General features: G+C 25.6%; 1 protein-coding gene across 2 annotated transcripts; it reads left to right on the forward strand.

Annotated features, from left to right (window-relative positions):
- The first annotated feature begins 1,233 nt into the window (after window positions 1-1,233).
- LOC135923531 (putative methyltransferase C9orf114) lies at window positions 1,234-12,376 on the forward strand. Of its 2 annotated transcripts, XM_065458331.1 has the most exons (11): window positions 1,234-1,459; window positions 1,507-1,537; window positions 1,575-1,649; window positions 1,689-1,887; window positions 2,606-2,733; window positions 2,871-3,342; window positions 5,826-5,860; window positions 5,915-5,960; window positions 10,170-10,323; window positions 10,371-10,437; window positions 12,257-12,376. In XM_065458331.1, exons 1-10 carry the CDS (start codon window positions 1,439-1,441, stop codon window positions 10,419-10,421), a joined length of 1,212 nt encoding a protein of 403 aa, XP_065314403.1. In that variant the 5' UTR covers window positions 1,234-1,438; the 3' UTR covers window positions 10,422-10,437; window positions 12,257-12,376. The 2 variants fall into 2 exon arrangements, with proteins under 2 accessions (XP_065314403.1, XP_065314402.1); XM_065458330.1 differs by having other exon boundaries at window positions 1,239-1,459; window positions 5,826-5,960; window positions 12,257-12,368.
- Window positions 12,377-12,918: the final 542 nt, after the last annotated feature.

The raw sequence follows: 12,918 nt of genomic DNA on the forward strand, positions 1-12,918 counted from the left end.
CTGGGGTGATGTATATGGGGCATTTTTGGGTATAAATTTCATAATTTTATTTAATTCAGGATATTTTTGGATGGAGCCTGAAAACATTGCTATAAATAGTCCAGAAGAAAAAATTATGTTTTCATCAGTTGTAGCATCTATAATTTTTGTTGAACCAATCCCACGAAAAGGTAGCTCCTGAATACTAAGAAATAGCTTCAAACAAATATTGATATAAGATAGTAAAGATTACGGTTAATTTGTAGGCTTACCAAAATTGTTGTTTTCTCAGTATTTTCTTCATAATTCTAAAATATTCACCGCTGTTTTAAATAACTGGTTATATTATAATAATAATATTGTGATTGAACAAACCATAATAAATAAAATAATTATCATTGAAATAAGTACAATTTAAAAGTGATTAAGCGCCTATATAATGTAATACACAAACACACATGAAAATGATAAAATAATGAATGATGATTTTTTAATGGAGACATGTTTTTTGAGCAAATATTTAAAATTTATTTTAAAAATATAATATATAACAAATTTTTTTAAATTTGTGGAGGCGGAAGGGGCCAAGATTTTAGGGGGCCATGTTTGGGGGCCGAAATTTTTTTGTGGATGAGCCCCCCCCCCCCCTACCCCAGGGTTTCCACCGTGGCAACGGCCCTGGTCTGGAGGGTCACATTCTCGATTGACAGGCTCTAATTTGTAGGCATCACCAAGCATTGCATTTTGCAGAGATAGGTGATCAGATTCTTTTATAGTTGGATTAGACGAAATTGATGGATTAAGCTATAAGTCATCTTAATCCAGTAACCTTTACTGTTGTAATGCCCGAATTACTAACGAGGTTGACTTAACCAATCGTATAGGTATTTTTACTAGGTTATGTTTAAAAATCATGTATGACTCTGATCCCAATTTGTGTTGTTAGCGATACCTTGTTCTTCATTGATGATAAGAAGACCAAAATTTTTACTTGAAATTGCCGTTGAAAATTCGAAGTCTTATTTAGAATTCAGAATAATAAACAGAACCCAGAACCTTATCAGCTGTCGAATTTGACAGATTTGTCATAGATTTTTCCTTTTATAATGATAACTTTGATCGGAAAGAATAGGACTTAACAAATGAAATGGAATTTTGATGTCTATGGATTCAAATATTCTTAACTCACTCTTTATCATGAATATGGTTATTCAAGACTAAAAAACAGATAAGCATAATAATAATTATTAAATTACTATTACAATATCGGAAAGGGTAAGTTCCACTCATTTAGTTAAACTACAACTGGGTACAAGGTTTGTTGGTGAGAAAAAAATCGGCATAATTTTATGAAGGGTGGGCCTTCATAAAATTTACGTTTCTCATTTTGGGCAGGTCTATGACCAACGTGCTAGATAAGATAAGATAAGATAACTTTGATCTAAAACAGTAAAATTGAATGGATCAGGATATGTACCAAGTAAATATTTTGTATTCACAGAATATTATAATAGTAAAGTCGTTTAGGAAAAAAAAATACGGAAAATTAAGATACAAAGTAATTTTAAATTATTTAATTAAAAAATTTTGATCAGAAAAAAAATTAAGAAAAAAGCAAAGAGAAGAAAAACTTATATTAAAATTGGAATGCAAAACACTTATTCTTGCAGGTAATTTTGATTATATTTTAATATATTAGTAGGATATAGATGAAAAATTATTGAACAATATAAATAAGGAAATTCTCTGTACAAAGACTATAAGTATAGCATTTCCTGGATCCATACTTGATAATGCCCAAAGCCAGATATTAAAGACTTATTTAATCGGTCAGATAGCTAGAGCTGCTACTATTTTTAAAATAAATGAGATTATAATATTTAATGAAATACCTAAACTTTATGAAAGGTATTGAATGTATTATATTCATAGAGTTTCTATATATTTTTATTTATTATACATATCTATTAGGGCTGTGTTGATCCACAAATTTTTTACCAATAGAACTGATCTGATTAATAATTCCAATCCAATATTTGGATTTTATTTACAGCTATTTCTACTCCAATGTCATAAAAAATTAATATTTAGTATGTAAAAATATAACCAATAAATTTTTGGAAAAACAAGAGACATTTTCAAATTTCTCTTGGTTTCGATGTTTTATCCCAAATGATTAAGTGCCTTTTGATTTTTTTATTCCTAAAAAATTTATATTAAAAATTGGACAATGTTTATGGCTGAATGTCACTTATTAAATTTAAAGTCCCTTTCTTTTGTAGATTATAATAAGCATAATTTAAATTTTTTAAAGCATCTTTTATTCATTTTATATTATTAGAAAATCATATAGTATCATTCACCTAGCATCTATTTTCAATGCTATTAAGAAAAGAAATAAAACATTATTGTTTGAAAAGGATATTATGTGACTAAAAAATGATATATATATTATAAAATAACCAAAAACAATGTTTTAAGAATATCTGCCTAATCTAATTTTGAAATATTGACCCAATCTGATTTTTTTAAACAGTGAATATCTGTCCCAATAATCTTGGAACAGCTCTAATATTTATTTTTTAGGATAATAAAATATCATAACTAGATTTTTTTTATTTAAAAGTTCATCTACAAATGATATTAAATATGAAAAAAGTAGCCTAGAATTTGCTCATGTTTTACAGTACTTAGAATGCCCTCAATATTTAAGAAAAACTCTTTTTCCACATCATGCATCACTACAATATGTAGGTTAGCTTATTATTTTTTTTAAAATCAAGTTTAAAAAATTATAAAATTTTTTTAATTAGCCATTATCTTTTATTGCAATTTCTTTTAGTTGTAGTGATATTTAATTAGTATAATTAATTTTTTTTTATTATTCATAGGTTTGTTAAATCCTTTGGACAGCCCTCATCACTTAAGAAGGGAGGAGGATGAAAATGTTTGCCTCTATAGAGAGGGGGTTATTATAAATACAAAAGGTTCCCATTTTTTAAATAAAAAACTTGATGAAAATCTTTCTGATTTCAAACCTGGATCTAATTTAGTCGATATAGGTTTATATCAACCTGCCAAAATAATTAATAAATCATTAAAGCCTGGCACAAGAGTTACTGTTAAGTTGATTCCAAATCAGAATCCTCACAACCTTATTAATTCAAATATTAACTTGGATAAGTCTAAAAATGGTATTTCAAATGATAATAGTATCAATCCTAACAACAGAAAGAAGAAGAAAAATTTGAAATGTAGTTTAGTTTCACCAACAGAACCACTTCAAGCAGCAGGACTCTATTGGGGCTATAATGTCAGGTTGGCATCACAGCTTTCTAAAGTTTTCTCTGAATGCCCTTATCCGTAATACTTTGTTTAATTTATTCTTTTTAGTGATATATTTGTTATTTAACATATTTATTCATTCATTTTTTTGGAGATGCACCAATATCACATTTTCGGGCAATACTGATATGCAAATTGATACTAATATTATATCAGCAGATACCACTAATACCCAATATAATATCAAAAATAAAATATAGTATATTTATATTTACTGCAGAGAAAGAAAATATATAACTTATCAATATTATAATTTGTTTATTCATCATTTATGAAATTCGTAAAATTAAATTGAAAGAAAATAAAAGAAAGATTAACAACACCATCTTTCTTTTTATTGGTTTACAGGGTTGTTTTTTTTTATTTAGTGATACATTAAAAACAAAGACGATTGAAAGATATATTAAATAAGTTTGAAGCGCCTAATATATACAAATTCCTCATTTATATAATAGAAAGTTTAATTCTCATTTTCTTAATGAATTTAATAAATTATATTTTTGATATTTAGGTCATAGCCTAATAATGTAAAAATAAATGGTATAAATCATTTTTTTTGTAATTTACGGAAATTTATTAATTTTTAAAAATTTTAGAAATTAATAAAATGTTATTAAATTTTAGCTTAAAGTTTATAAAGTTGTAAAATTTTGACGAAAAAAAAGTAAGTAACATTAATTTATATTTTTAAAATTTTAATTAGAAATTGGCAGTTTGGAAGTATTTAAATTAAATGGGAAGTATAAAAGAAATTTGGTAGGAATTATAAATTTCAAAATTTACAAGACTTTAAAAAAATTTAATAGAAAATTTTGGACATGTTTTATAATTTTATAAATTTCGAAGTTTTTTATTTAGGTCATAGTTTAAACTAAAATTACAACTACAACATATATTTTAAAATATGATAGGAATAATAATTTACATAGTGCTTTAATTTTGTAAAAAATATTATATTATAAAATTCTATTTTCGTTAGGTTAAACTTGATTTTTCCGAAATTGGCATCCTCTATTTTTATATAAATAGAGAAAAGTTAAAAATATTAAGGTTTTTTTTAATTTGAGAAAAATTTTTTGCCGTAATTTGTTAGTTATGGACATATCGATATGTTTGGCAATATTCTTTATTTTCATTTTTTTTATTTCAGACTAATTTTGTTAGTTCTATTTTCTCCGTATTCTAACAATTATATTTTTTGGGGGTTTTGAATTAACGGTGGGTTTAAGGGGTAAATTGTAGAATTAGCACCCATGGCAGATTGCGAAAGTGCTGGAATAGTTAAAAAAAGAATTATCAAACCTTGACGAGGAATCTGTAGGAATGTTTTGATTATTAAATAAAATAGGGTTTTTAGAAGTATTATTGGATAAAATATTATTAATATTTTTTATACTAATATAAAGTTTTATGAGAATAATTTTTAAAAAATTCAATTTAACTATTTTTCTTCTATTACATAAGTGAAATATTTGTATTTTTTATGCACTCCTGGTTCGACTAGCTAAACAGCTTAAAGAGTAAAAAAAAATATTTCGAGAAAACAAAGAAAAAAAGCGAGTAAAAATACGAAAAATTAACAATTAATTCAAAAACTGTCTAGCCTAGGCTAAACTGCATTAAGTATGAAAAATAAGTCCAACCAGGACACAGCCTTCAAACTTATTTTAATATACCATTTAATCTTCTTTGTTTTTAATGTATTAGTAAATAAAACTCCTCTATGTAGAAATTTTTGTATGAATTTTTTTTAAACATTATATACTGTTATATATTTTTTTATAAATATATCACTTTTAAGTATTGGCAACTGGTAAAATTTAAAGTATTGGCCACTCTCTAAGTTAGAAACCTTTGAGTAAAATTTTTGTCCCAAACCTGGCCATGATCTTTGGCAGGGATCCTAACCCAGAGCGAAACTTTTAAACTGATATTAACCTTTATTTACAGAACCGAACCTAAACCGTTAAAAATTTTGTCACCCAAACCTGAACCTAACCTCTAAAAAGTCTCTTAACAGGTTTATATCTTTTGGTCTAATCCTGAGGCGAACTTATATTTGTTACGATTCCGATCTCTGGTCTCTAATGGCAACTTTTTTTAGATCTATGCCTGGCCCATTGCCCAAATTTTTTTAAAAAGCCTATATATGGAAGAAATCTCAAACTCAAAATATTTATTTTATTTTCTATTTTAAAATTATGTATTAAATTTAATTATTCGACATATTCAGCTATTTATAACAAATAAATAATAAACATTTCCCACCTGATTTTTTAAAAAACTTCTCTTATTTTTAAATGCATTAATTGTGATATTAGGCAAAAAAGTAAAATTAGGAAGCATTTATTTTTTTCAAGCCAGACCAGGCTGATTTTATTAATGATTTACCACTGGCTCAGCACTGCAGAATTCTACTACCAGTATCGCCCTGATACATATGTCAATATTGGTTCTTCTCCCCTTTAAAAAAAATATTATTATTAATTATCTATTTTCAGAAAATATGATTTGAAAATTGGCACATCAGATAAAGGTTCCAATATATATCAACTATTCCCTACTCATTTCAATCAAAATAAAATTGCAGATAAGATAGAAAATAATGATATTGCAAACCTATGTTCATCATACAAGTTAACATCTATATTTAATATTGAATTTGATAGAATATATATGTAGTATTTTTTTCAACGCTCTTGAACATTTTATTTTTGACATTTAGGACTTCCTGAATTGGCTGATGGCTATTTTACCTGAGAATGCTCTTTACCATTTCTAATCTTTTTTTGCTATCTTATTAATCTTGTAAAGATCACCACTTAAATTTTGCTCTCCTAACTTAGCATATTCATCTATACTTTTAAATTACTTCTTGGCCGCAGTATTACTTTACAATCTATTATAAAATATGTATGACTTTTCTATTAACTCTTATTTTTTATATTGAAAAGGATATTTCCAAATCCATTTTTTTGTGTAAAATGCTTGGGAAATTCAATATCTTTTTGCCCTTACTATTAATTTAGTTATTCTAACTGATATCTCTCAAATCCTTTTTACTTATGTTTTCATTCAAATCAGCACCTACCACTATTATTTCATTTGATTTACGTCAATAAATATTTTAGTTGCATAACTCTTCTTTCTCTCTTTCTAGATACATTATATATGGGGAATTAGCATAAACAACTTTCAAGATCACCTTAGTCATATCATAACTTAACATAATATCGCTTATGAATTTTTTTTAAATATAAATTAAAGTTTTTGGTGAACAATTCGCAGTTGGTAGAATACACTACACATAATACTATGTGATTTAGATTGTCAATGATTAATAACATTTACTATACATATTTTGAAAATATCTTGAAAAATATATCATTTATTATGAAAAAAATATTTAAATTTACTTCAATATGCTCTTCATATTATATTTAAAAAAAATTTATTCTAAAAAATTAAGATTAAATTTTTATAACGATTAGGAAAATAAATGGTCTAGTCACTTTATCACACAATTTTATTTACCTTTTGGATCATTCCATGTCAGATCGATAAAAATAAATATGATTATCAAAACTACCCCTTTCGATTTTTCAACTAAATTTAGGATAATAACAATGTTCGTGTTACTTGTACCTGCGAAATTTTTTAACCTTCTATCAACTGTAAAGCATAAAATTGGTGTCATTAAAAGTACTTTTCAAGAGTAGCTAGTTACATTAAAAAGTTGTATGTACAAAAGATGCCAAAAAGGATTAAGTTTTATTTATTTCTAGAATCATTACCGATCCATAAAATAGACAATTCATGCTCTTACCACATATATCTCTATAATAGCTAAGAGTCAAATTTTGTCCAGATATAAGTTATATGAACATTATTTTGTATACAAAATTTTGTCAATGGTCGAATCAGGATCCAATTGCCATAGAATTATCCAATTTCAATTCCTCAATTTGTATCCATCTTCTAACAATTGTTCTAATTGGGATTTTTTATACAAAGGCATTTTTTTACGTTTAAATATCAAAGTTTCCTACCTTAGCAGGCATCAATATTTATAAACTAAATGTAATATGATTCCAGATAGTTCATTTTTGCCTAGGGCTAGTAACTGTAACTAGTTACATTATTTCAAAAGTAACTATTTACTAGGTTGTATTGCAAGTTACTTTATAAATATTATATACCCATCATTTTTAATATAATTTTTTTTACAAATTTTGATCAATGGAATTTAAATAAAACAATTTAAAATAAAAAATAATTGCACCGTATTAAAATTTGTCATATAATTATGCATTAAAAGAAAATATAATAATATAATATATGGGCACCGAAAAATTTTATAAATAACACAAAATAATATTTATTTTTCATAAAAATTTTAGCCTAATAAATTTTACCAAAAAACGATTTTCATAATTTGTGTCTAAAGTTGTGCTAGTTTTTCTCATAAAATAAACTTCACTAGTCTGATAATATATAGGTTCAAAATATAAATCATTATTAAATATTCATTGTAAAGCCTTCTACTCAAACTAATTTATACAATATGAGATGGTAATTTTATCTAGTCTTAGCGCCTAGCGCGCTATCTTTTTTGGTAGCTATAGCTAATAGCGGCTACTTTTTTGTAATTATTTAATTTTTTAGCGCCCTACTTAGCTACTTTTAAAAAATATAATGAAGGTAAGTATAAACATGAAAATTTAAATATAATATCATAATTAATTATAATTTTTATGATTTATTATTTAATTTTGAAATTGAAATATATTTTCATTTGTATTATAAACCTAAATCACGTGTATAATTTAAAATGTAATCGCCTATGGATATCCATCCAAATCGTTGAAAGTTATTCAGACAATGATATTAATGAAATGGAAGATACCAGGGAAGAAAATGTTCTTAATAGCTATAATAAAAATTTCCCATTCCCTAGATTTGAAATTTTTTTCAAATAAATATAAAAACCAAAACTGGTTATTTGTTTAAAATGTAAAAAAAATATTTACTCAAATCAATCCAGTTATAACCTTAAGAAACACCTAAAGGTAAATTTATTCTAATAGTATTTATTTTATAAGACTGTTCATGCCAATAGTTTTAAGGAAATAGAGAAACATCTAAATAATTTTGGTATAGGCGAGTCAACATCCAAAAAGACTAATTCAATTCAAATTAATTAATAATACAAATGCCAATATTTCTCAGAAATTGGCTGATAAAGTCATTGTTGATTTTATAATTGATACAGTTCAGCCAATGTCCTTGGTTGATAATCCATCATTTACCATGATGATTAAAACCCTATCCCCTGCTACAACAATTATATGTTGCCAGACACTAATGAATAAAATAGCAGATAACTTTAGTGATAAAAGATGCTCTAATAGTAGTTATCAGAGGTATCATATATATGTACCACGGCAGATAGTTGGACACATAACACTAGGTAAAAACTTATAAAATGCAACAAATTACCATAAATATTTATTTTTATTACATAAATTTTTTAATCAAAACTAACTATATTTTAATATTTATAAATGTTGATTTTTATATATTTCCTATACAATAACAAGCAAAAAATAAAATAAATTTGTTTCTAAATTTTTTTTATAAAAGAAGCTTAAAAAGTAGCCAATGCTACTTTTAAAAATATTGGCTAATAGCGCGCTACTTTTTTTGACAAATAGCGATAGCGCGCTACTTTTAAAAGTAGCGATTAACAACCATACACACTGCCATAACGAATATCATATGATTTTCAATATTCGGTAGATTGTTTACCATTTTTGATAACAATTATTTAATTAATAAATACATATTATAATAAAATATAATAATTTTTCTTAAGTAGTTAGCTGTCAAACCATAAATAAAATTTTTTTTAAAAATACATGAAAAGGGAAAGAATAAAGGAAAAATGTATAAGAGCTTTTTCAATATTTTTGAGTTAATATGTGAAATAAAGTGGACACCTCATTATAGACCGTCTAATGAACTCCTTAATTAAAATTAGGGATGTATCGATATTTTTGTCGGATCGGGCCGTTATTTCATTTTTTTTAAATATCGTATCGGCCATTTTATAAAATTTTCCTATCCGATGCGATAAAACGGCGTCTTAATTTTTAAAAATTTACTTTAAATTTCTTAATATATTTGTTTGTTACTTATTATGTAAATAGATTATTTATATTATATAAGTGATTTATTAATAAAAAAAATATTTTATATACTTTTAGATTCATGAATATAAACTATACTGATCATTATAATATATTTATGTTATGGTTTAGTTAAATTATAGATGTTATACTATTAAAAAGTATATATGTGATGAGTAAAAAAAATATGTAGTGATGCAAAATCGCTCCATGAGCCGATTTTTAAAAACGGCTATCTCAATATTAAAAAATATATTGCCTAAACCTCGAGATTTTGATATTAATGTCAAAATTTTATGTCATCTATGAGAAAAATCTTCATGTTTGTTTAATATTTTCTGGATAAAATAATTAGTTAGCCTTTAAAAATCCACTAAAATAGAACGATTTTTCATCATTAAGAATTAAAACGATTAGTATGTTTACAAAATACAACATCAGATATAATATCGGATTGGTAATCGGCCGATATCAATTTTATATCGGATCGGACTGGCCTCCTAAAAGTGATATCGTTACACCCCTAATTAAAAGAGAGATACATTTTAAATATAATATCACGAAAACCCCCCACCCATCCTTTCTTTTAATTTTATTTATTTATTGCCCAATAGCTACTCACCAAATATTTTATATATTTAAAAAAAATTTATCAAGACATTGTATCATTGTTTTTGGCGGTTTAAAAGGCTTAGAATACTGCTTCGAGAATGACGATATCCTAAAATCCGATTACAATGATGTTAAAGATGTTTTTAATTTATATCTTAATGTCTGTCCTTCCCAAGGAAGCCGAACGATTAGAACAGAAGTTAAACTGATTGTTTATATATTTTATAACTATTTATTCTGAATCAGGAAGCTTTACTCATTGCAATGTCAATTTTGAATCCATTCATAAAGTTTTAAATTGGAAGCCTTAACCGTAAATAATTTAAAATTTTATATACATTTTAATTTTGTGTACCAATGAATAACATAATATATTGCAAGGATAAATTCAAGATGTTATTATATAGAACTATAGACTACTTAAGCCAAATAAAATATAACCGATATGGGGTGCCACATTGATTACTTTTTTAAACATAATTGACATTGGCGTGATAGCTCAGATATAAATATCTTGACTAAGGCCCAGTCTCAGCAGATTAATTCAGATTTTTTTGTTGAAACCAATTTGATATTAAAAATGTTGTACCTTCTTCATTGAAATCAAACCTATCTGTTCGATTTCACAGGTTAGTTTCTGAATAATTTTAAAATTGACCTAACCATCTTGATACAAGAATTTGCTTAATTTTATTCAAAATAATTAATAAATTATTTAGGGATGTACCGATATTTTTTATCGGATCGGGCCGATATTTCACCTATTATACAATATCGGTTATCGGCCAATATTATAAAATTTGCCCATCCGATCCGATATAAAATGGAGTCCTTAACAAATAAAATGTTATAAATTTAAAAAAAAAGTTATATCTAAAATCATTTATTTTTATTAATAAAATCGAAATCCATATTTTTTTAATAATAATAATTAGTTAATAAACATTCTGCCATATTGTTATTTTTTTGCGCAATCTGTTTATAAAAGTGTGCGATAATCTCTTCAATCTGTTTTTAGTGAAGCTGGTGATATTGACAGTTATCATCGCCGCAGGCTGATTTCTGATAAATTGGAAATTTTGATATTTCTAAAAAGAAATCTTCGATATATTAATGTTAAATATTATTTAAATATATTTAAATTTCATAATATATTTGTTTATTACTTATTATGTATATAGATTAATGTTGTTACTTATTATATAAGTGATTTTTAATAAAAATATTTTATATACTTTTAGGAAATAGAATTGAATATAAACTATAACTGATCTTATACTATACATAAGTTATGGTATAATTAAATTATAGATGTTATACTAATAAAAAGTATATTACAAATTAAAACCATTGGCATCTTTACAGAATACAAAATTAGATATGATATCGGATCGGTTATCAGCCGATATCAATTTAATATCTGGAATATCGGATCGGATCGGCCTCCAAAAAGTAGTATCGATACACCCCTAAAATTATTTATATTATATATGAGAGTTCTGCGCCAGCCCTTTGGTAAAATCATTAATAAGTTATAGGCTCAGCCCAAATAATATTATTGCTATATTTCCTTCATATTCTATCTTTTTTTTAAAACTTGATTAATAAAAATAAAATGTCTGGAACTAAGTTAAAGAAGGATAATAATTTGTCAAATTAATTTTTTAAATAATATAAATTTACTAACATTTGAGCGTTAATAAAAATTAAGATATATATTTTTTTTATTTATGATTCAAGATTTTTTATGAATATTTTATTATGCAAAAAATTAATGCGACAAATTATTATACGCTTGAAAATAAAAAAAAATTGCAGAAAACGTGCCTAAAATTGCATTGTATAACCAACCAACTTGTTTGGAAGGGGCTAACTACACTGAAAGAATTCATTCTGATCTGGGCCTTTTTCTTAATATTTTAATATCACTCGGAATAATAAAGTATTATTTGTAAAGTAAATTAAGGACCATTAAATATATATCATTGCAGTTTTAGAATTAATCAATAATTTTACCATACCCGACTTAGTTTGTTTGATATTGGAAACCAGCAATATCTTTTCCTCTAATTAGCATTTAGTACCTGAGACTAATATTTTTTTATTATTTATAATAATTTTATTCATGATAGATCATAGTTCAAGACCCAATCGCATATTTTGACTAGATGGAAACAATAAATAATTTTACCTTGTAATATGATTATAAATACTTTGTGATTTTAAATAAATAGTATATATTTGAATTTGTCTATTATAATTATTATAAAACAAAAATTTAGTTAATAATATTTATTTAATAATTATGATCTCATTAAAAGTAATCTTATATTAAGTATGATATCCATCTTTAGTTCAATAGTACCTTTCTTAGGTTTCCATAGTAAACTAGATTGTTTCCTAATTGCCTTTCTTCACATTTCGTGCTTGGGCGAGGTTATTGATAAGTAAGACATATTTTTTTTATGTCCATCTACATCACATTCATTGTGTTTTCTATTTTTCTAAAAGGTTCTTTACGATCGATTGCAGTTTCTGACACCAAATAATTTAGTTTTTTACAACACTAAGAGAACGGCAATCTCTAATTTATCCTATAACACAGAATCGTTTATTTCCATTGACTTTCCGCCACCTCGAAGAAGAGCTGGATTTTCGGGGAGAGTCCAATATCCTGTTGTCAAATCCCTATCATTATAGGTGCTTAAGTAGCACGGAACGGGGTCTCTCGTATTTAAATTATTGTGGGCGCCGGCTAGCTCAAGTGTTATATGTGGATAGACCAAAAATAGGG

This window comes from Gordionus sp. m RMFG-2023, chromosome 2, assembly GCF_954871325.1.
Source record: "Gordionus sp. m RMFG-2023 chromosome 2, tfGorSpeb1-WG-v2, whole genome shotgun sequence".
Taxonomy (NCBI): Eukaryota; Metazoa; Nematomorpha; class Gordioida; order Chordodea; family Parachordodidae; genus Gordionus; species Gordionus sp. m RMFG-2023.